The sequence below is a fragment of the Drosophila miranda genome, chromosome XL, assembly GCF_003369915.1.
Source record: "Drosophila miranda strain MSH22 chromosome XL, D.miranda_PacBio2.1, whole genome shotgun sequence".
Lineage (NCBI taxonomy): Eukaryota > Metazoa > Arthropoda > Insecta > Diptera > Drosophilidae > Drosophila > Drosophila miranda.
The window spans coordinates 4,261,310-4,286,123 of record NC_046673.1 but is presented as its reverse complement, the minus strand read 5'-3'; the positions used below and the strand labels follow the sequence as shown (position 1 = coordinate 4,286,123).

Here is a 24,814-nt window from a genome sequence, read left to right as displayed (position 1 = left end):
TTCCATTTAATCTTAAGGTCTACGGTGTTGCAAAAGCTTTGAAAGGAGGGTTCCGAACCTGCCCTTTTCTGCCCGAAAAGTGTGGCTAACTTTCCGTCCGACCATAGCTTTGCACATTTATTTTCTATATTTATTTAGTAAAATACCTCCTATGAAAAAATTCTCGCACTTCCACTTTGAAGGTCAAACTACGATCAATTGGTGGGCCGTAACACGTATTTATCAAGGTCTGAAATCTGAAATCAACTGCAATATTGACCTTTTCGAAAGAGTTAAGGTTTTCTAACAGGTAGTCAATTGCTTGTTAGAAATTTTTAAGATAGGTGGAAGGTTTACAATAAACAGTTTATCTCAGATTTTGTTTGATGTTAGTGGTGCTAGCTATTACTATGTCTTGATCTGACTCATGGCAGTCTTTGAAGACTTAGGGCTCGCGCACACTGTAGATGAAATCGGAGCTGAAAGCTCAGCTGATCTGAGAGCTTTTTTCAAGCAGAATCAGCTTGCAGGTGCGTACATTGTAGGCTGATCTGATTGCTGAAAGCTGAAAGCCACAGCCTCTCTCTATTTAAGCGTTACCAAAATGTTGTCGTCGCGCGTGCGTAAATTGTTGCTGTGCGAAAATGTGCAAATGAAGAAATTATTAAATGAAAGGAAGATACGCAGAGAGATTTGGGTGTGTAAGGCAACACCGATATTAACCCTAACCGATCCCGATATTATACTGGGATAGGTCTTATGCGATAAGAGGCCGACAACGACATTCCGGCCGACCCCAACCTCAACTTGGAAAACGACGCCGACACGCTGGCGCCGGTGGTTGGCGAGGCACGCATACCAGAAGAAGAAGAGTTGGTTGCCGCCATTAGAATATTACAAAAAAAAAGGGCTTTGCTCACAAAACTAATGGCGGAGAGCACCAGCGTCAAAGAAGTGATCAGTGCAATGGTCCCATTCTCGAATCCGAGGGACCAAGACGCTGTATAGTGATGCAACTTCAGAAAACTTTCTACATTCCGGCAAAAACATCCGTTATGGGGTACATTTTGCAGATGCAAGAGTTGGCGTTGTGTGAAAGTGTATGTGAGATTGAAGCAGTCCACTTTATCATCGATGGTTTCCGCGACACGTCGCCAGCCATCGCCTTGCTCTATGGAGCGAAAACTATCAACGAGCTTAAGGAATTATCTCATCGATATGCGGACTTAAGAGCAAAAAACAAACCAAAATGGAACTCATCGACTATCTCTTCAGCTTCAACTTCAGCACAATCTTCATTAACATCGAATGGTGAGACGCGATGCTACAATTGTTCGTTGTTTGAACACTACGCTTCAGATTGCAAGGCTCCCAAACGTGCGAAGGGGTCCTGCTTCCGTTGCGGCTCTCTCAGCCACACTATAAAGACGTGCCCGGAGAAAAAGTACACCAAATCAGCAATGGAACCAAAACCATAGAACACTTTGTTGTCTTGAGTACGTCTCCTAGCAGAATATAGATCAGAAAATAAGTTAAGCAAGTGTCTGTTTTGTTACACTAGTATAGAATTTTTGGGATTCACATTAAGCATAGATGGAATTAAGCCAAATAATGATCACATCACGACAATTAAGCACCTTCCGAAACCAACTAATTCCGCAGATATGCAAAAATGTTTAGGACTCTTTGCTTATTTCAGGAGATTTATTCCGGGTTACTCGAAAGTTGCCAAGCCAATGCAAGCACTATAGGGAAATTTGAGCTAGACGACAAATGTGTGACAATATTTAATTATCTCTGTGAGAGACTGGCCTCAGCACCAGTTCTAGCCCTGTATAGTCCGACTAAGGAAACAAAATTGCATTGTGACGCTAGTTTCAAAGGGTTTGGAAGAATTCTATTACAAAAACAGGATGATAACAAATTTCATACAATCTCATATTTTTCTTAAGCAACAACACCAGCAGAAAGTTGGTATCATAGTTATGAATTAGAAACTCTAACCATAATCTACTCATTGAATAAATTTAAGATTTACCTTGAAGGAATACCGTTCCGAATAATAACCGATTTTAATGCCCTTACTCTAACCTTACGTAAGAAAACTGTAAATTCAAAAATTGCTAGATGGGCCCTTGAACTTGAAAATTATGACTGCACAGTAAATCATCGAAGTGGTAAATACATGACCCATGCCGATGGCCTAAGTAGACACCACACAATAAGTCCAGGATTCAGTTACGACCCAAAAGTTTCAGTTGGGGAACAATAAAAATAAGGATCAAATAGTTTCAGTTATAGATATAGAAAATAGAGATAGCACTATAATTCAATTGAAGGATAAGTTAGAAAGAGAACCAGTGAAAAATGTTGTATTAGAAGATGGTATTTTTTATAGAAAAGATGCTGATTTCGAATTGCTTTATGTTCCGTCAGAAATGGAAAATAATTTAATAAGAACTGTTCACGAAAAATTGTGCCACTTGGGAGTTTAAAAATGTGTAACCGAGATTAAGAATCATTATTGGTTTCCGAATATGACCGCTGTAAGAAAGTTCTCAGGCCGAGGTTCAGCTGCTCAGTCTGTCCAGGGCCCGGTCCTTCCCCACAGCAAAATTGGTTGTGTGAGGACCTAAGGGGAGAGCCGCTCGTGGCGAAAGCGCACCCGTGGGGTTGATCGTGGGACGGTCGGGCCTGGCGCGGCCACGAGGCGTGGGTGAACCCATGCTTGGGAGCTGCAGAAATGTGCGTCGGGGTGTCTTGCGTGGCGGGGGAAGGGGATCGGAAGGGTTTGGGAGAGGGGAGCTTAGTTTAGCAGCTGCCGCATGATCCTCGACTCACATCTGCGCCGCTGGGTCCCCAGGGCGAGGGTGTAGGAGAGAAAACCCAGCTTTGCGGATGCCGCATGATCTACGACTCACATCCACTTCGCTGGGCCCCCAGGGAAAAGGGAAAAGAGGGAGAGGGGGTGAGTGATTCCTACCGGAGAATGTTCTGAAACAGGTGGGTTGAATTTGGGGTCTTTATTGCTTTCGGATCGTCATTTCCCTACTTAAAACCATGCGCCTGCAACGGTTAAATAACGACAAAGAGAATAGACAAAATGTGGATATATGTAGTGGACCAGCACGCTATCATTCCGGCTACTGTCTCGTCGGCAAAAGGGTGGTGTTCTTTTTATTTGTCTATTCTGAGACCTACGATATTTGTTTTTATATTAAAAGAGCGTGCAAGAAACTTAACGACATGTACAAGTACAATTCCAGAACCGGAGAGAAACAAAACAAAACAAAACAAAACAAAACGTCGTCCTCAGCTGGAATGAAGGACCACGCCCACCCTTCCTTGGTCATAATCTGCCATCTTCCTCTATTCTTTATGACCCCTTTTCTTTAGGGCTCGCTACTACAGGGGCTGGGTATCGGAAATCAAGATCAACGTTTAAGGAGACATTATAAATTTATTCATTAATAGCTAAAATTTAAATACATTACTAGCACTTAGTTTACCCTCTCCAAATATTTTCAATTTCCCTTAACTTAACTCCCCTGCGCTTAAACTTGGTTTTATTTTTATACCCGATACTCAAAATGAGTATTGGGGTATATTAGATTTGTGGTAAAAGTGGATGTGTGTAACGTCCAGAAGGAATCGTTTCCGACCCCATAAAGTATATAAATTCTTGATCAGCATCAATAGCCGAGTCGATTTAGCCCTGTCTGTCTGTCCGTCTGTCCGTCCGTCCGTCCGTCCGTCCGTCCCCTTCAGCGCCTAGTGCTCAAAGACTATAAGAGCTAGAGCAACGATGTTTTGGATCCAGACTTCTGTGATATGTCACTGCTACAAAAATATTTCAAAACTTCGCCCCGCCCACTTCCGCCCCCACAAAGGACGAAAATCTGTGGCATCCACATTTTTAAAGATACGATAAAACCAAAAACGCAGAATCGGTGAGGATGACCATATCTTCTACAGTGCAAAATCTGAACCAGATCGAATAATGATTATAGCCAGAATCAAGAAAACAATTTCATTCTTTCTCGCTCTGTCTCTCTCTAACACACAGGTTTCATGGTCGGTTTTGTCAATTGCAAAATATGAGTTCAAGGATCTCAGAACCTATAAGAGCCAGAGCAACCAAATTTGGTATCCACACTCCTGTGATATCGGACCTTGACCGTTTTGTGTCCAAATTTCGCCGCACCCCCTTCCGCCCCCGCAAAGGACGAAAATCTGGGGCATCCACAAATCTCAGAGACTATTAAGGCTAGAGTAACCAAATTTTGTTTTCGCACTTCTGTTAGATCTCACTATAAAACGTATATCTCAGAATTTCGCCCCACCCCCTTCCGCCCCCACAAAAAACGAAAATCTGTTGCATCCACAATATTGCACATTCGAGAAAACTAAAAACGCAGAATCATAGATAATGACCATATCTATCAGATTGCTGAATCTGGATCAGATCGGATCATTTTTGTAGCCAAAAGCAAGAAATCAATTTTCAGTGGCTACGCAGCGCCCGACGTCACGCTCAGACTGATTTTCTGTTCCTCTTGCACGCACTCTTTGTCGCGTCGCTTAATATTATCTCACAACTCACAACGCTCCCCCTCGTTTGTAATGTTTTTGAAAAAATTAATAAATAGCTTTAAAAACGTGTCCTGGAAACCACAAACTTTCTTGCTTTATTAACAATGAATCAATCTATGCACAAACAATTGTTTCATATAAATCGGTAAGTTGGTTAAAATGATATAGCGGTTTGACTTTGGAAAATTGTTGAACCTATTCAGTTGAGCGGCACTGTAAGTATACAATAAATATATAACACAAAACCCACCCTTTTCTGCTATCTTGCAAAAGCAGAGAGAGAGAGAGACAGAGAGACACCAGCTGCGGCTGCGCTGTCGGCTGACGTATTTTTGTTGTACTCAGAAGCAAGCACATACAAAATCTCACACATGCAGCGACAGCCGATATATCTCTCTCGCTCTTGCAAGGCAGACCTGCGGCGGCGCGACTGCGCTACTTCGAAGTCATTTTCGCAAATGGCGGCGCTGCCAATTGCTATAAAAAGGCGAGCACAGTCGAAGCCACGCGACTTTATTTTATTTTTTTTAACTGTAAACATCTACTCTTCTAAACCTAGTGCGCAGGGAGTCAGCACCGTGCGCACCATGGCACCCCAGAACCTCCGCAACCACACTTCTCGGAGCGTAATTGAACCTCCGCAACCACACTTCTTGGAGCGTTATTGAACCTCCGCAACCAAAATTCTTGGAGCGTAATTGAACCTCCGCAACCACACTTCTTGGAGCGTAATTGAACCTCCGCAACGAATATTCTTCTCGGGGGCATGGCTTTTGATTATATTAGTCGGTTCAAATTGTTTAAAACTAAATTATTTAAAAGCTAATTTAAACTTCAATTAAATAAACCCTCGGCGGGGATGATGCAGGCACGAGTGCTGTCGGCCACCCCGACGGAGGGCAGGCCGTGCTCCTTGCACATGGCCAGGAGGTCCTTGTTGGTCCTTGTGTCTCCAGGTTCGAGAGCTCCGACATTTCCGCACAAAAACAAAACGGAAAACAGAAACAAAAATCTAGAGCTGACGACCGACTTCTCTGAAAACCTGAAAACCAAATAATGCTCCCAATCGCGTCTCGCCTGGAGTATTGTAATCTGAATATAGTATATTCGCATACATGGTGCTAGCTTATGGTGACTCTAAAAATCTGGCAGCACTGGTATCACCTCAGCCGACTGGATACCGACCGTCTTAGATACTTAAATCTGTTGCTTCTATAGAAAGTTCTAGCTCTGCATCTTCGTTAGTGGAAATCAAGATATCGTCATCAAAAGTTTTAGACTCTGATGCCGACTCACTTGACACATTATCTTTTATAATGTTAATTAACATAGTATCTTCATCGGGCGAACAGTTCCCAGATATTGTAGTGGAAGTTAGAACTTTCATAGAAAGCATTTTACTAATAATTACATTAAATTCATACATAGTTGGATTATTGTTGGTAACACCGCGAGATCTGATTAAATAAAATAAATTTTCTAATGGGTCTTGGTTTAATTTGGATGTAGCAATATAAACGAGGGGGAACGTTGTGAGTTGCTGCGGAGACCGCAACTCTACAGTTATACCCGATACTAAGTCAGTATGGCTCTCCTCCGGCAGACGCCGCTAATATTAAACGACACGACAAAGAGTGCGTGCGAGAGAGACAGAAAATCAGTCTGAGCGTGACGTCGGGCGCTGCGTAGCCAGTGCAAATTGATTTGTTTCTTTTGGGTATAAAAATGATCCGATCTGATCCAGATTCAGCAGTCTGATAGATATGGGTATTATCTATGATTCTGAGTTTTTAGTTTTCTCGAATCTACAATATTGTGGATGCAACAGATTTTCGTCCTTTGTGGGGGCGGAAGGGGGTGTGGCGAAATTTTGATACAAAACGGTCAAGGTCCGATATCACAGAATACCAAAATTGGTTGCCCTGGCTCTTATAGGTTCTGAGATCCTTGAACTCATATTTTGCAATTGGCAAAACCGACCATGAAACCTGTGTGTTAGAGAGAGACAGAGCGAGAAAGAATGAAATTGTTTTCTTGATTCTGGCTATAATAATTATACGATCTGGTTCAGATTTTGCACTCTAGAAGATATAGTCATCCTCTACGATTCTGCGTTTTTGGTTTTATCGTATCTTTAAAAATGTGGATGCCACAGATTTTCGTTCTTTGTGGGGGCGGAAAAGGGCGGGGCGAAGTTTTGAAATATTTTTATAGCAGTGACATATCACAGAAGTCTGGATACAAAATATCGTTGCTCTAGCTCTTATAGTCTTTGAGCACTAGGCGCTGAAGGGGACGGACGGACGGACAGACGGACGGACGGACAGACGGACAGACGGACGGACGGACAGACGGACAGACAGACATGGCTCAATCGACTCGGCTATTGATGCTGATCAAGAATATATATACTTTATGGGGTCGGAAACGATTCCTTCTGGACGTTACACACATCCACTTTTACCACAAATCTAATATACCCCAATACTCATTTTGAGTATCGGGTATAATGATTTTGAGCAGCTGTTTTCACGTGTAATTTTATCGAGTTTAAATTGTCTGTGTGTATACCGGTCATCGTCCGGGTAATCGCTGGACTGAGGCGCAGGCTGCACCTCCAGAAACTGAACCCAAAAGACATGCGGCAGCAGGAGCAGCTCCTTCAGCACCTTGGTCCAGGTGGTCACATTCTAGACCGTCATGTCGAGATCACCGAACAGTGTTGGGGCCAATACAAGGGCCAGATTGTTGATAGACATCCTTACATTCGGACTGTCAGCCACACGCTTCCAGTGCAGCATAAGGTAGGCGAGAGTGTCGCGATGGTCCTGCTGCAGCATATGCATTACGTGATAGACCTGCTCCTCCACTTCCGTGGGATTACTGTGGCTCGTGGCCCTCTCAAAGTCGCGCCTGTGGTAGATGGGTATCAAGGGATGCACCAGACGGCGGAGGAACTCCTTGATGCAGCAGCACAGGGTGTTTGTGTCCTTGCTACCCAGATGCGGTGTCCACTTGCCACGCAGCAGCTTCTGCCGCAACTGCTTGCACTTCTCCCGCGTCGAGGACAGTCGATAGAGCCCCTCCTGCAGCAGCCCACGCTCCCCGATCTCCGTCACACAATGGACTATCAAAGCCGGCACCATGGGCGCCACCGTGGGTGCATAATCACTGAGGCTCCCACGCTTATTGCTCATCTGCGGCTGTGGGATGCAGTTGACTGTCAGCTGGCGAGAGCAGCCGATGTGGCAGCGCAGCGGACAGGCCCGACAACGCAGGCAAGCCGTTCCAAAGCCAATCCTTTTCTCGCAGTGAACACAGTTGCCCACGTGGAAGTAATTGGACTTCACTTTGAAATTGTGCTCACGCAGTAGACCGGAGTGGGACTGGGAGCAGGTGGTATAGCAGTCGTCCAGGCCATCTCTGGACAGTCCATCGCCGGTACTCGGATTCATGTCAATGCCATTGTCCAGCGTCTCAATGGATTGAGATCTGTACATGCGAAAATGTTCGGTTAGATCATGGTAGGAGCTAAACTCCCTCAACAATCCCATTCTGCTCTGCATGGCTTGACGTTCGGACACCAAATGAAAAAGTCCAAGAAAACGTTCTGAATCCAGCTGTTTGTTGTTTTTCAGTTGTTGCCGTTTACCTCCGCCTTGAGTCAGCGGCTGAACCTCCAGAAACTGAACCCAAAAGACATGCGGCAGCAGGAGCAGCTCCTTCAGCACCTTGGTCCAGGTGGTCACATTCTAGACCGTCATGTCGAGATCACCGAACAGTGTTGGGGCCAATACAAGGGCCAGATTGTTGATAGACATCCTTACATTCGGACTGTCAGCCACACGCTTCCAGTGCAGCATGAGGTAGGCGAGAGTGTCGCGATGGGCCTGCTGCAGCATATGCATTACGTGATAGACCTGCTCCTCCACTTCCGTGGGATTACTGTGGCTCGTGGCCCTCTCAAAGTCGCGCCTGTGGTAGATGGGTATCAAGGGATGCACCAGACGGCGGAGGAACTCCTTGATGCAGCAGCACAGGGTGTTTGTGTCCTTGCTACCCAGATGCGGTGTCCACTTGCCACGCAGCAGCTTCTGCCGCAACTGCTTGCACTTCTCCCGCGTCGAGGACAGTCGATAGAGCCCCTCCTGCAGCAGCCCACGCTCCCCGATCTCCGTCACACAATGGACTATCAAAGCCGGCACCATGGGCGCCACCGTGGGTGCATAATCACTGAGGCTCCCACGCTTATTGCTCATCTGCGGCTGTGGGATGCAGTTGACTGTCAGCTGGCGAGAGCAGCCGATGTGGCAGCGCAGCGGACAGGCCCGACAACGCAGGCAAGCCGTTCCAAAGCCAATCCTTTTCTCGCAGTGAACACAGTTGCCCACGTGGAAGTAATTGGACTTCACTTTGAAATTGTGCTCACGCAGTAGACCGGAGTGGGACTGGGAGCAGGTGGTATAGCAGTCGTCCAGGCCATCTCTGGACAGTCCATCGCCGGTACTCGGATTCATGTCAATGCCATTGTCCAGCGTCTCAATGGATTGAGATCTGTACATGCGAAAATGTTCGGTTAGATCATGGTAGGAGCTAAACTCCCTCAACAATCCCACTCTGCTCTGCATGGCTTGACGTTCGGACACCAAATGAAAAAGTCCAAGAAAACGTTCTGAAATAGAACTATTTATCATTCCCTCTCTAAGTCAAGACTTATACTTGGGGATAGATTTTTTAACCTATTACCATTGCCGTTACAGATAGCAGGAATAGAGGCATTTTAGAATAAACACATCTTGTCACCTGCCCAAGAATTCGCTTTAAAAACAATAGTGGATCAGTTTCCTTCCTTTGCTGTTTCTGGTCTCGGTAAGACATCGATTCTGAGCCATGTGATAGATACGGGAATCGCTAAGCCCATCAAACAACGGCATTTTTCAGTTTCACCTGTTTTAGAATAGTTTTTCTAAATAACGATACCGAAACAACTTGGGTGACTGCAATTTTGTATTTTAATACGACGAAAAAAAAGGAGTGCGTGCGTTCGATTTCATGGATTTTTCTCGACTTACTTCATATATTAAAACAATTTCTTCTGTGCCTACCTTACCTACGGTGGCAAAGCGGGGCGAATTCGCCAAGAGCGAGAGCGCGAGCTTTTATTGCGCTCCCGCTTTGCCCTATCCTAACTTACACTAGACTTCATGAAATACTATCCTAATAACAATTATTATTATCCAAATGGCGCTACACCGGCCCCGTTGAAGGCCTGGAAGGCTTCAAACCATTGGCAGAAGCGCCAATTTGTGGATTGGCCTCCTGAACGTGGCTCCGCTGCTCGTCCTTAGGTCGACCACTCTGACCCTTCCGTCCTGCCCGGCGGTTGTTCCGACCACCCTTCCGAGGAGCCACTGTTGAGGGGGCAGGTTGTCCTCGGCGACGATTACGAGGTCGCCTTCCTTTATGTTTGGCTCCTCCTGGTGCCACTTGCATCTTATTTGCAATCCCAGCACATACTCCCGGGACCATCGCTGCCAGAACATTTGCCTGGCTGACGAGACAAGCCGCCATCGCTTTAAGCAGTTCAGACCCTCCTGGTCCGGGGTCCTGGGTGCTGGGGGTGCGATGAGCGGCCCGCCTGTCAGCAGGTGCCCGTCGCTTGGGTCTGGGCTTAGGGGTCCTAGCGGGCGCGAGTTGAGTACCGCCTCGATCCCGACCAGCACGGTCTCCAGCTCCTCTGCGGTGAGGAGAGCGCTTCCGACTGCCCGTAGGAGTAGGCCCTTGGCAGACTTCACACCGGCCTCCCAAAGTCCGCCCATGTGCGGTGCTCGAGGCGGTATGAAGGCAAACTCGCACCCGCTTCTTGACGCAAATGCGCGTATCGCGTCCGCTTCCGCCTCTATCTTCCTCCGCAGTTCGCTGAAGTGGCGACTTGCTCCGACGAAATTTGTCGCGTTGTCGCAGTTCACGCGTTGCGGACATCCTCGACGACCGACGAACCTTTGGAATGCCAACAAGAAGGAATTAGTCGTCAAATCGGAGACAATTTCTAAATGAACCGCCTTGGACGCAGAACAGACAAATAACGCTATGTAGGACTTATAAGGGGGCCTTCCACGAATTTTCGGAGTCGTATAGACTGGGCCACAAAAATCAATGCCACATACTGAAAATGGGCGGAGACTGAAACACAACTGAAAAACAACAAACAGCTGGACTTTTTCATTTGGTGTCTGAACGTCAAGCCATGCAGAGCAGAGTGGGATTGTTGAGGGAGTTTAGCTCCTACCATGATCTAACCGAACATTTTCGCATGTACAGATCTCAATCCATTGAGACGCTGGACAATGGCATTGACATGAATCCGAGTACCGGCGATGGACTGTCCAGAGATGGCCTGGACGACTGCTATACCACCTGCTCCCAGTCCCACTCCGGTCTACTGCGTGAGCACAATTTCAAGGTGAAGTCCAATTACTTCCACGTGGGCAACTGTGTTCACTGCGAGAAAAGGATTGGCTTTGGAACGGCTTGCCTGCGTTGTCGGGCCTGTCCGCTGCGCTGCCACATCGGCTGCTCTCGCCAGCTGACAGTCAACTGCATCCCACAGCCGCAGATGAGCAATAAGCGTGGGAGCCTCAGTGATTATGCACCCACGGTGGCGCCCATGGTGCCGTCTTTGATAGTCCATTGTGTGACGGAGATCGAGGAGCGTGGGCTGCAGCAGGAGGGGCTCTATCGACTGTCCTCGACGCGGGAGAAGTGCAAGCAGTTGCGGCAGAAGCTGCTGCGTGGCAAGTGGACACCGCATCTGGGTAGCAAGGACACAAACACCCTGTGCTGCTGCATCAAGGAGTTCATCCGCCGTCTGGTGCATCCCTTGATACCCATCTACCACAGGCGCGACTTTAAGAGGGCCACGAGCCACAGTAATCCCACGGAAGTGGAGGAGCAGGTCTATCACGTAATGCATATGCTGCAGCAGGCCCATCGCGACACTCTCGCCTACCTCATGCTGCACTGGAAGCGTGTGGCTGACAGTCCGAATTTAAGGATGTCTATCAACAATCTGGCCCTTATATTGGCCCCAACACTGTTCGGTGATCTCGACATGACGGTCGAGAATGTGACCACCTGGACCAAGGTGCTGAAGGAGCTGCTCCTGCTGCCGCATGTCTTTTGGGTTCAGTTTCTGGAGGTGCAGCCTGCGCCTCAGTCCAGCGATTACCCGGACGATGACCGGTATACACACAGACAATTTAAACTCGATAAAATTACACGTGAAAACAGCTGCTCAAAATCATTATACCCGATACTCAAAATGAGTATTGGGGTATATTAGATTTGTGGTAAAAGTGGATGTGTGTAACGTCCAGAAGGAATCGTTTCCGACCCCATAAAGTATATATATTCTTGATCAGCATCAATAGCCGAGTCGATTGAGCCATGTCTGTCTGTCCGTCTGTCCGTCCGTCCGTCCGTCCGTCCGTCCGTCCCCTTCAGCGCCTAGTACTCAAAGACTATAAGAGCTAGAGCAACGATATTTTGTATCCAGACTTCTGTGATATGTCACTGCTATAAAAATATTTCAAAACTTCGCCCAGCCCTTTTCCGCCCCCACAAAGAACGAAAATCTGTGGCATCCACATTTTTAAAGATACGATAAAAACAAAAAACGCAGAATCGTAGAGGATGACTATATCTTCTAGAGTGCAAAATCTGAACCAGATCGTATAATTATTATAGCCAGAATCAAGAAAACAATTTCATTCTTTCACGCTCTGTCTCTCTCTAACACACAGGTTTCATGGTCGGTTTTGCCAATTGCAAAATATGAGTTCAAGGATCTCAGAACCTATAAGAGCCAGGGCAACCAATTTTGGTATCCACACTCCTGTGATATCGGACCTTGACCGTTTTGTATCAAAATTTCGCCACACCCCCTTCCGGCCCCGCAAAGGACGAAAATCCACAAATCTCAGAGACTATTAACGCTAGAGTAACCAAATTTGGTATCCGCACTTCTGTTAGATCTCACTATAAAACGTATATCTCAGAATTTCGCCCCACCCCCTTCCGCCCCCACAAAGGACGAAAATCTGTTGCATCCACAATATTGCAGATTCGAGAAAACTAAAAACGCAGAATCATAGATAATGACCATCAGACTGCTGACCAGACTGACCATCTATCAGACTGCTGAATCTGGATCAGATCGGATCATTTTTATACCCAAAAGAAACAAATCAATTTGCACTGGCTACGCAGCGACCGACGTCACGCTCAGACTGATTTTCTGTCTCTCTCGCACGCACTCTTTGTCGTGTCGTTTAATATTAGCGGCGTCTGCCGGAGGAGAGCCATACTGACTTAGTATCGGGTATAACTGTAGAGTTGCGGTCTCCGCAGCAACTCACAACGTTCCCCCTCGTTTATATTGCTACATCCAAATTAAACCAAGACCCATTAGAAAATTTATTTTATTTAATCAGATCTCGCGGTGTTACCAACAATAATCCAACTATGTATGAATTTAATGTAATTATTAGTAAAATGCTTTCTATGAAAGTTCTAACTTCCACTACAATATCTGGGAACTGTTCGCCCGATGAAGATACTATGTTAATTAACATTATAAAAGATAATGTGTCAAGTGAGTCGGCATCAGAGTCTAAAACTTTTGATGACGATATCTTGATTTCCACTAACGAAGATGCAGAGCTAGAACTTTCTATAGAAGCAACAGATTTAAGTATCTAAGACGGTCGGTATCCAGTCGGCTGAGGTGATACCAGTGCTGCCAGATTTTTAGAGTCACCATAAGCTAGCACCATGTATGCGAATATACTATATTCAGATTACAATACTCCAGGCGAGACGCGATTGGGAGCATTATTTGGTTTTCAGGTTTTCAGAGAAGTCGGTCGTCAGCTCTAGATTTTTGTTTCTGTTTTCCGTTTTGTTTTTGTGCGGAAATGTCGGAGCTCTCGAACCTGGAGACACAAGGACCAACAAGGACCTCCTGGCCATGTGCAAGGAGCACGGCCTGCCCTCCGTCGGGGTGGCCGACAGCACTCGTGCCTGCATCATCCCCGCCGAGGGTTTATTTAATTGAAGTTTAAATTAGCTTTTAAATAATTTAGTTTTAAACAATTTAAACCGACTAATATAATCAAAAGCCATGCCCCGAGAAGAATATTCGTTGCGGAGGTTCAATTACGCTCCAAGAAGTGTGGTTGCGGAGGTTCAATTACGCTCCAAGAATTTTGGTTGCGGAGGTTCAATAACGCTCCAAGAAGTGTGGTTGCGGAGGTTCAATTACGCTCCGAGAAGTGTGGTTGCGGAGGTTCTGGGGTGCCATGGTGCGCACGGTGCTGACTCCCTGCGCACTAGGTTTAGAAGAGTAGATGTTTACAGTTAAAAAAAAAAAAATAAAGTCGCGTGGCTTCGACTGTGCTCGCCTTTTTATAGCAATTGGCAGCGCCGCCATTTGCGAAAATGACTTCGAAGTAGCGCAGTCGCGCCGCCGCAGGTCTGCCTTGCAAGAGCGAGAGAGATATATCGGCTGTCGCTGCATGTGTGAGATTTTGTATGCGCTTGCTTCTGAGTACAACAAAAATACGTCAGCCGACAGCGCAGCCGCAGCTGGTGTCTCTCTGTCTCTCTCTCTCTGCTTTTGCAAGATAGCAGAAAAGGGTGGGTTTTGTGTTATATATTTATTGTATACTTACAGTGCCGCTCAACTGAATAGGTTCAACAATTTTCCACAGTCAAACCGCTATATCATTTTAACCAACTTACCGATTTATATGAAACAATTGTTTGTGCATAGATTGATTCATTGTTAATAAAGCAAGAAAGTTTGTGGTTTCCAGGACACGTTTTTAAAGCTATTTATTAATTTTTTCAAAAACATTACAAACGAGGGGGAGCGTTGTGAGTTGTGAGATAATATTAAGCGACGCGACAAAGAGTGCGTGCAAGAGAGACAGAAAATCAGTCTGAGCGTGACGTCGGGCGTTGCGTAGCCACTGCAAATTGATGGCCCTTGGCCTCCCATGGAGGGATGCATAAGACTTTGGAGCGTTTCAGGCGCTATTATTATTGGCCGGGTCTGGTGAATGACGTGAAGACACACATATGTATGTAAATGCCTGCAGTCAATGCAAAACAACAAAACCACCCAACACCACATTAAGACCTCCTTTTGGAATACCGGCGGAATCACAGAGGTTTTTCCAAAGGCTCTGCATCGACTTTCTGGGGCCATATCCAAGATCGCGAAGCGGACATGTTGGGATATTTATTGTACTAGATCACTATTCGAAGTTTGTTTTTCTAAAGCCCGTCAAGAAATTAACAGCAGAGGTGGTAATAAGGTACATATCTCAAGGAGGAACTGTTCCACACGTTTGGCGTACCGGAAACCATTTTCTCAGACAATATCTCCCAGTTTAGAGCAGACGCGTTCCAACATCTATTGAGAACTCACAGAGTAAAGCATACGTTGACGGCCCTGCATGCGCCGCAAGAAAATGCATCGGAGCGAGTAAATCGCTCGGTTATCGCTGCCATTAGAGCATATGTTCGACCGGATCAGAAGGATTGGGGTGAGCATCTGAGCAGCATTTGCTGCGCCTTAAGATCGGCAATCCATTCGGGGATAGGGGCTACTCCTTACTATATGGTGTTTGGGCAGCAGATGATCACATCCGGGGAAACTTATTCGCTTCTGAGGTCGTTAAAATTGCTGGAAGACAGGGCAGCAAGTTTTACGAAAGAAGATTCGCTGGAGGTAATCCGGAAAAAGGCCAGCGAGGTCATGCAAAAGCAAAATGAGCGAAATCAGCGGCAGTATGATAAAAGATCTCGGGAAGTGTCGTATAAAGTTGGACAAGAGGTATTTAGGAGAAATTTTAAGCAAAGCAGTTTCCCAGCTGGTTACAATGCAAAACTTGGCAAGGTATTTGTGAAGGCGAGAGTTCAGAAAAAGATAGGGAATTCTATCTATGAACTAGAAGATTTACAGGGTAAAAGTATTGGCAGGTATCATGCGAAGGACATGCGGCAGTAGTGGCACCTAAGCTACGGGTTGGATCAGCCTTGTGCTTTCGGCCGTGTGACAGCTCTGTCTCGCTACCCCAAGTCTGATTTTGGCAGGGGGGAATTTGTAAAGTGCCCTGTAGCTTTGGGGAAATTCACTCGGGGAATAGGATAGCTTCTCGGCAGACCAAAATTCAGGTACATCTGTGCGTCCTAACAGCACTGGGGGTGGAAGAAAAAGACAGTCCATCTTCCACTCGTCCATTTCCACCGGATCGGCCTCGGTCTCCGCCTCACCCCGCCGCAAGGGCAAGGGCACCGGCATGCCAGACATGAAGGAGCTGGCCGAGGCGAAGGCCTCGCACGAGTGCCTCTCCTTCATGATCGAGCACTACAAGCAGATCTACACAGCCGGCAAGGAGAAGCTGGCCAAATGCAACTTCAGCTACATGGAGGAGTCAAAGCCGGTGCCCCTGGAGGCCCTCGGTGAGGGCATGCAGTTCCACAACTGGCGGGGCTACCTCTACGAGTGCACCAGCGCCACCATCAAGGAGGGTCGAGAGAAGTGAGCAAACCTCTAACACATCTCCAGCTGGCACTAATCCTTAACTAAACACTTAACCTTTCCCAAACAGAACCCGTGGCTGGTTCAGCATCAACTCCCCGAATGACAGCAGTGTGGACATCGCCTACAAGAAGGTGGGCGATGGCCATCCCCTGCGCCTGTGGCGTTGTTCCACGGAAATCGAGGGACCACCGCGAGAGGTGCTCGAGTACGTGATCAAGCAACGCGCCTCCTGGGACATAAATCTGCTGCAGTGCCAGTCAAGAAGTTGGACGATCGCACGGAGATCTATCAATACGCCCTCGATGGGCAGCTATCAACCGACTTTTGTGTCTTGCGGTAAGTTGTGAAATCCCTACCCCCAAATATCCCCAATATACTATATATATATGTTTTTCAGTTCCTGGCAAACGGATCTGCCACGTGGTGCCTGTGTCATTGTGGAGACCTCCATTGACAATGCCAAGGCCAAGCCCTTGTATGGAGCTGTGCGCGGCGTGGTCCTTGCCTCTCGCTATCTCATCGAGCCCTGTGGCAGTGGCAGATCTAGAGTAATGCATTTGGCCAGAGTGGATGTCAAGTAAGTTTTTACATCATTGAAAAAAATCGGAGAAAAACGCTACTTTGGAACTTTTCTAAGATATTTTCCATTGGAAAATACCCAAATAATAATTGCCTACTTTCAGAAGTAAAACACCTGAGTGGTACAACAAGAACTACGGACACATTTGCTCCCACTACCTGTCCCGCATACGCCTGGCGTTCAAGCAAGTGGCCGATGGACCCGAGAGCAAGGTCTAGGCTAAAATATATATATACATATATAACACAAACACATCCGTAAAATCGTTGTGAAAAAAGTAAAAATGTCTGATGTGAAAATAAAATTCGATTGGGGCAACGCCAGTGTGGATCAGCCCATGCCACAGGCCTTCAAGGAGAAGGAGGTGGCCAAGGCCGGCTGCCACACCCCCCGGGTCTACCGCTTCAAGGACATCTACGAGGGCAAGAAGAAGCAGCAGCTGCGCAAGTGCCTCGAGGCGGAGCGCAAGCAGCGCGAGTTCCACAGCCGTCCAGTGCCCAACTTTCGCCAGCTCCACGAGCGCCAGGCGGTCAAGCCCGCCCTCCACCGTGTCACCCTGCCGATTTTTTCGGCGGATATGACATCCAAATCAGCATTGTATGGCATCAGCTAAAAGGGATGATGGCGTTAGTGGTGGTGGTCGGTAATGGAATCAAATCCAAATCCTCACCCTTTGGGAACTCTCCAACGTTGGACTGATGGCCATCAGACCCATTTTGAAGCTGATGATGTGAATCACCACGTGCAGAAATATGTTAACCAGGCGCTCGAAGTAGTCCACTGGCGTTTGGGCCAGCCATTTGTGTAGCACCTTGCTCGGATTCTTCGTCAGTTTCAGTATGGCACTGGCCAGGGGCGCCGGAAGCGTCTTGTAGTGCTTGGAGTTCATGAACTCATGGTACAGCGGCAGCAGCAGGTACACGCGCAGGCTCTCCTTATCGGCTGGGGAGGCCACCAGCGAAGTAATCAATTCTTTTGTTACATTATCCCAGATCTACATTTGAGGATCGGATCGGATCACAGAGGGATCAAAGATGGGTGGGGTGGAGGGACTGGTGATTGGGGATTCAAGGCTGTCATGGAAGATGTACGCACCACCTGCTTGATGCTCTCGTTCTCCACACTTCGTAGATGATCGAATGCCACCTCGGCGGCCTTCAGATCCAGTCCATAATTGCGTGCAGAGCAGCCAAAATGCTCGTCGCTCGAGAGCAGAAACGAGCCGTTCAGGCACGCCTGACCCTTGAAGATCACCTCCATGCACTGCAGAAGATCCAGGTCGCTCTGCTTGATATGCGCGCACTGCTGTGTGGCCTCTGCCGTCAGCAAAAGGATCTGGGACTTGGGGCTGCAACAAAGAGAAAGAAAATAGCATTAGTTTCGTTTTTGCAGCAGAAGTCTCTCGAGTCTTTGTCCCACTTGTAGCTGCGCAAATTCTCGGGCGGCACCTTTGTCACGTAGAGAGTGGTCGTCACAATCGACTGATCTCCGCCGGAGAAGATTTTCCGAATGACCACCGATTCATCGGCCCCTTCGCTGGACTCCATCAATGCGGAGCCACTGGGCGAGACCCAGGGACCGATGACCACCTTGGGCAGCGTCTGACTTATAGTGTTTCGCGTTGCCCGGAGGCGCCCAAACCAAAGCTATACACTCGACCGCCGGAGGGGACCAGCGCGAGCGTGTGCCGATTGCCGCAGACTACCTGGGTGATGGTGCTGCCCATCAGTTCTATGACCATGCGGGGTATCATCTCGTTGTAGCTGACGCCATGCCCCAGCTGGCCGTAGTTTCCAGCACCGAAGGTGAAGACGCCTCCCTCGTTGGTGAGGAACACGGAATACTCGTCACCGCAGGTCACGAATCTCACGCCCAGCGTGCGCATTGTCTTCAGTTGCGAGGAATACGTACGATTCTGCTCGTCATTGAGCCCCAGCTGGCCGCAAGTGTTCTTGCCATAGCCGAACACTGCACTGGACTTGGAGATGAGGTAAGAATGGTTGCCCCCACATGCGATGGTGGCCAGTGGGATGCCCAAGATGGTCGTCAGCTGTAGAGGGGCATTGGAGTGCGGCAGATCTTTGGGCGACTGGACGCCCAGCTGGCCATAGATGTTGAAGCCCCAGGAGTAGAGTTCAACACCTAAAAGGAGGGGGGTACACTATAGGGTGGGAATGCTTCAGAGAGGTAGAGGCTACTTACAGCTCGTGAGTGCCAGACTGTGATTGTTGCCGCACGCAATCTGCACCACCGTTTTGAACACTAGAAAGCGCAAGATCTTTGGCAGCTCAATGACATCGTTATCGGTGGAATGGCCCACCTGTCCGCAATCGTTGTCGCCCCAGCTCAGGATCTGGCCCCATTCGGTGAGGGCCATGGAATGGCGGCTGCCACAGGCAATCTGGATGACAACATAGGCCTGCAGCTCAGGTATCGGAACTGAAAAAGAGCGAGAAGAAGCGAACGGTTGAATGGGTAGTCATTTGATGCCGGTTCTTCGAGTCATGTATTAATTTATTCGATCATGATCACGCCGCATAATGTTTATTTGATATTAATGCGAGCCACTGTATATCCGAACTGAGGGCATAACTGATCGGATATTCCAGGTACCATCACGATGTCTTTCCTTCGTCTGAAGGATCACCATCCCTCTACAAAAGCCAACAAACAAGGAACGCATCAGTGTCATATAGTGATTATTAATATTGATGCAAGCCACTGGGAATCCGAACTGGGGGAGTATTTGCTCGGATATCCCGGCACCATCACGATCGCCTTTATTTGAAGCCGCCAGAAATGTTCACTATTATATTGTGTAAATGATTATCTATGAAAGTGGACTACTGCTTATCACCCAAGAGTAATATTGACGTGTCTCTGTATATTTTTGATCTGGAGGTTTGGGTCATTGGTTCAGGTATCGCCCATACCTTCACCATACGCATTCCAAACTTCGTGTGAGTCTGTAGATGTAGCTAATACCAAAGGCTCAAGAATTGATGTCCATGCGGAACGGACAGAAGATAACAAAAGTCCAAAAAGTAACAAAAAAATTGTTAACTAGGAACCAACAATTTTTTTTTTTTTAACACAGAATTTCTGATTTTTTTTTCCGAAAATAAAAACTTAAATTTTGGATGCTCCCCACTCGAGGCCTGGGGACTGAATGAATATTTTCCAAATTATTTTCCATTCCTCAATTTTTTCTATGCTTTTGTTCGATTCCACAGCCTACTACATGTATCCCAGGTCTTATGCCCGGTACGCATTTTCGAGTTTAGTTGAAAGAGATTACAAAACACGATTAATGAAATTTACATACTAAACGGCGACATACGTGGCCTTTTGGTGGGCAACTCGTGGAAAAGCTGGTGGTGATCGCTATTTCCGCAGGCCGCAATCACCTGCCCGTTGGCAGTGAGGAAGAGCGTGTGGCGATGTCCGCAGGCAATCTGTTGCACCGGCGAATCGGGCTTAAACTCTATCTGACTAGGTACAAGGATCTGCAGACGAACAAAACAAGAAAATCAAGCCCGACAGTTTGTTAGTGGGGTATCCAAATGTATTCCATTCCTTGTGTGCTTGTGCACAAGACTCACCTGGTCATTCTCGATGCCACCAAGTCCCAATTGACCGTGTGAGGCGTCGCCCCAGCAATACAGGGCCATGGCTTTCCGTTGCACTCGATTGTTAACTGAAATTTATTATACCCGATACTCAAAATGAGTATTGGGGTATATTAGATTTGTGGTAAAAGTGGATGTGTGTAACGTCCAGAAGGAATCGTTTCCGACCCCATAAAGTATATATATTCTTGATCAGCATCAATAGCCGAGTCGATTGAGCCCTGTCTGTCTGTCCGTCCGTCCGTCTGTCCGTCTGTCCGTCCCCTTCAGCGCCTAGTGCTCAAAGACTATAAGAGCTAGAGCAACGATGTTTTGGATCCAGACTGTGATATGTCACTGCTACAAAAATATTTCAAAACTTCACCCCGCCCACTTCCGCCCCCACAAAGGACGAAAATCTGTGGCATCCACAATTTTAAAGATATGAGAAAACCAAAAACGTAGAGTTGTAGAGAATGACCATATCTTTAAGACTGCGGAATCTGAATTGGATCGTATTATTATTATAGCCAGCATCAAGAAAACAATTTCATTTTTTCTCGCCCTGTCTCTCTCTAACACACACGTAGCATATTCGGCTTTGCTTAGAGTAAAACATTAGCGCCTAGATCTCGGAGACTACAAAAGCTAGAGCAACCAAATTTGGTATCCACACTCCTAATATATCGGACCGAGACGAGTTTGTTTCAAAATTTCGCCACACCCCCTTCCGCCCCCGCAAAGGACGAAAATCTGGGGATATTCAAAAATCTCAGAGACTATTAACGCTAGAGTAACCAAATTTGGTATCCGCACTTCTGTTAGATCTCACTATAAAACGTATATCTCAGAATTTCGCCCCACCCCCTTCCGCCCCCACAAAAGACGAAAATCTGTTGCATCCACAATATTGCAGATTCGAGAAAACTAAAAACGCAGAATCATAGATTATGACCATATCTATCAGACTGCTGAATCTGGATCAGATCGGATCATTTTCATACCCAAAAGAAACAAATCAATTTGCACTGGCTACGCAGCGACCGACGTCACGCTCAGACTGATTTTCTGTCTCTCTCGCACGCACTCTTTGTCGTGTCGTTTAAGATTAGCGGCGTCTGCCGGAGGAGAGCCATACTGACTTAGTATCGGGTATAACTGTAGAGTTGCGGTCTCCGCAGCAACTCACAACGTTCCCCCTCGTTTATATTGCTACATCCAAATTAAACCAAGACCCATTAGAAAATTTATTTTATTTAATCAGATCTCGCGGTGTTACCAACAATAATCCAACTATGTATGAATTTAATGTAATTATTAGTAAAATGCTTTCTATGAAAGTTCTAACTTCCACTACAATATCTGGGAACTGTTCGCCCGATAAAGATACTATGTTAATTAACATTATAAAAGATAATGTGTCAAGTGAGTCGGCATCAGAGTCTAAAACTTTTGATGACGATATCTTGATTTCCACTAACGAAGATGCAGAGCTAGAACTTTCTATAGAAGCAACAGATTTAAGTATCTAAGACGGTCGGTATCCAGTCGGCTGAGGTGATACCAGTGCTGCCAGATTTTTAGAGTCACCATAAGCTAGCACCATGTATGCGAATATACTACATTCAGATTGGGAGCATTATTTGGTTTTCAGGTTTTCAGAGAAGTCGGTCGTCAGCTCTAGATTTTTGTTTCTGTTTTCCGTTTTGTTTTTGTGCGGAAATGTCGGAGCTCTCGAACCTGGAGACACAAGGACCAACAAGGACCTCCTGGCCATGTGCAAGGAGCACGGCCTGCCCTCCGTCGGGGTGGCCGACAGCACTCGTGCCTGCATCATCCCCGCCGAGGGTTTATTTAATTGAAGTTTAAATTAGCTTTTAAATAATTTAGTTTTAAACAATTTAAACCGACTAATATAATCAAAAGCCATGCCCCGAGAAGAATATTCGTTGCGGAGGTTCAATTACGCTCCAAGAAGTGTGGTTGCGGAGGTTCAATTACGCTCCAAGAATTTTGGTTGCGGAGGTTCAATAACGCTCCAAGAAGAGTGGTTGCGGAGGTTCAATTACGCTCCGAGAAGTGTGGTTGCGGAGGTTCTGGGGTGCCATGGTGCGCACGGTGCTGACTCCCTGCGCACTAGGTTTAGAAGAGTAGATGTTTACAGTTAAAAAAAAAAAAAATAAAGTCGCGTGGCTTCGACTGTGCTCGCCTTTTTATAGCAATTGGCAGCGCCGCCATTTGCGAAAATGACTTCGAAGTAGCGCAGTCGCGCCGCCGCAGGTCTGCCTTGCAAGAGCGAGAGAGATATATCGGCTGTCGCTGCATGTGTGAGATTTTGTATGCGCTTGCTTCTGAGTACAACAAAAATACGTCAGCCGACAGCGCAGCCGCAGCTGGTGTCTCTCTGTCTCTCTCTCTCTGCTTTTGCAAGATAGCAGAAAAGGGTGGGTTTTGTGTTATATATTTATTGTATACTTACAGCTCCGCTCAACTGAATAGGTTCAACAATTTTCCAAAGTCAAACCGCTATATCTTTTTAACCAACTTACCGATTTATATGAAACAATTGTTTGTGCATAGATTGATTCATTGTTAATAAAGCAAGAAAGTTTGTGGTTTCCAGGACACGTTTTTAAAGCTATTTATTAATTTTTTCAAAAACATTACAAACGAGGGGGAACGTTGTGAGTTGCTGCGGACACCGCAACTCTACAGTTATACCCGATACTAAGTCAGTTTGGCTCTCCTGCGGCAGACGCCGCTAATATTGAACCACACGACAAAGAGTGCGTGCGAGAGAGACAGAAAATCAGTCTGAGCGTAACGTCGGGCGCTGCGTAGCCACAGAAAATTGATTTCTTGCTTTTGGCTACAAAAATGATCCGATCTGATCCAGATTCAGCAATATGATAGATATGGTCATTATCTATGATTCTGCGTTTTTAGTTTTCTCGAGTGTGCAATATTGTGGATGCAACAGATTTTCGTCCTTTGTGGGGGCGGAAGGGGGTGGGGCGAAATTCTGAGATATACGTTTTATAGTGAGATTTAACAGGAGTGCGGATACCAAAGTTGGTTACTCTAGTCTCTGGTTAGTCTCTGAGATTTGTGGATGCCCCATATTTTCGTCCTTTGCGGGGGCGGAAATGGGCGGGGCAAAGTTTTGAAATATACTTGTAGCAGTGACATATCACAGAAGTCCGGATATATAACGTCGTTGCTCTAGCTCTTATAGTCCTGAGCACTAGGCGCTGATAGGGACGGACAGACGGACAGACAGACAGGGCTCAACCGACTCGGCTATGGATGCTGATCAAGAATATATGTACTTTATGGGGTCGGAAACGATTCCTTCTGGACGTTACACACATCCACTTTTACCACAAATCTAATATACCCCAATACTCATTTTGAGTATCGGGTATAAAAATTTAAAAATGCACTTGCACTTTTAAAAATCAAAGTAGAAGCGGGAAGCGCTCTCTATTGTGCTGAGCGTAAAACAAGACCCGAAGAGAGAGTTTTCGGACTAGACTAGACTAGACTAGAAAAAACCCAATTTTTTTGTGTGTCAATGTATGGTAGCTGCATGACAAAAAAAAACGAGGGGGAACGTTAACGTTCACAATATATTGTGTGCAAAAATGTTCTCTCTTCGTGTGGCTCATGATGACGCGTCAGTACCCGAACGCCAGACCCGAAGTCTTCATTGTCGCCAGTAAATAAGACGAATGCGCAGTCGCAGCGACGCAGCAGAATGGCTACTGCGACATTGCAGCCTATAAAAGACGTGCTCTTAGTTCATTTTGGGACTTTTTTCGCAAATTTTTCCAACCTTCGGGTCTGCCAGCATCATCGGCACACTTTCTGTGCCACACTCGGAGCACCAGTCTTCAGTCCCATGGCCTCGAGGCCAAACTATAGCCTCGACGCATGATTCGTGGTGTCCGAAAAGTCCATCCTCCAGTTTTCTGGGGGTATCTGCTTAAAAATCCCGTTGAGGCGCTTCTTGCGTTGCGCATGCGCGCCTTGGACATCGTGTCGCACTTCATATTTGTCAGTTTATTAAGCCACTCCCTCGCGTATTGGTACTCATGCGAGTTGCGGTGGAATGCCTCCTACGGTTTGCGGCTGCGGTCCCGCATCACAAACAAATCACTGATCAGGAGATTTGCCATGTCCTCGTTAACCGTTGAACCTTTCTTTTTATTGTCACGTCAGCTTGGGTTGACGGTATCCCTGGATCATTCTTTTTCTCGTCAGCTTTGGTCAAATCCTGCGTCAATTTCGGTGTAATCGTATCGCGGCTGCCTACCTTACTCTGAGGTCCTATGTTCGGTTTTGAACTTTTTTGGAGTTGTCTCTGAAACATTCTCCTTTTTCTTGCCAGCTTTGTCCTCCTTCTTGGAGTCCCTCGCCTTCGATTATTGACGTGGTATGTTT

At 46.7% G+C, this 24,814-nt stretch overlaps 2 protein-coding genes and 2 pseudogenes across 2 annotated transcripts; 2 read left to right on the top strand and 2 right to left on the bottom strand.

The window, feature by feature from the left end:
* Nucleotides 1-7,088: 7,088 nt before the first annotated feature.
* On the bottom strand, nt 7,089-9,238 carry LOC117186783 (annotated as a pseudogene).
* A 1,502-nt stretch (nt 9,239-10,740) lies between these two features.
* LOC117186780 (GTPase-activating protein RacGAP84C-like) lies at nt 10,741-11,869 on the top strand (the record flags this gene model as incomplete). The annotated part of the gene is made up of 1 exon (XM_033388032.1): nt 10,741-11,869. A coding segment is annotated over exon 1 (1,050 nt), but the record flags the coding sequence as incomplete, so codon positions are not given.
* Nucleotides 11,870-15,840: 3,971 nt separating this feature from the next.
* On the top strand, nt 15,841-16,998 carry LOC117188390 (rho GTPase-activating protein 7-like). Its single transcript, XM_033392195.1, has 4 exons — nt 15,841-16,180; nt 16,251-16,519; nt 16,581-16,760; nt 16,867-16,998. Exons 1-3 carry the CDS (start codon nt 15,939-15,941, stop codon nt 16,733-16,735), a joined length of 666 nt encoding a protein of 221 aa, XP_033248086.1. The 5' UTR covers nt 15,841-15,938; the 3' UTR covers nt 16,736-16,760; nt 16,867-16,998.
* Nucleotides 16,999-17,045: 47 nt separating this feature from the next.
* On the bottom strand, nt 17,046-20,465 carry LOC117188389 (annotated as a pseudogene).
* Between the last annotated feature and the right edge of the window lie 4,349 nt (nt 20,466-24,814).

What these genes read in the sequence shown, in the direction of transcription:
- LOC117188390 (XM_033392195.1), top strand. Translation starts at nt 15,939, where the DNA reads ATGCCAGACATGAAGGAGCTGGCCGAGGCGAAGGCCTCGCACGAGTGC. An exon ending in ATCAAGGAGGGTCGAGAGAA is followed by an intron (nt 16,181 to 16,250) that starts GTGAGCAAACCT and finishes TTTCCCAAACAG; the next exon opens with AACCCGTGGCTGGTTCAGCA. An exon ending in ACCGACTTTTGTGTCTTGCG is followed by an intron (nt 16,520 to 16,580) that starts GTAAGTTGTGAA and finishes TATGTTTTTCAG; the next exon opens with TTCCTGGCAAACGGATCTGC.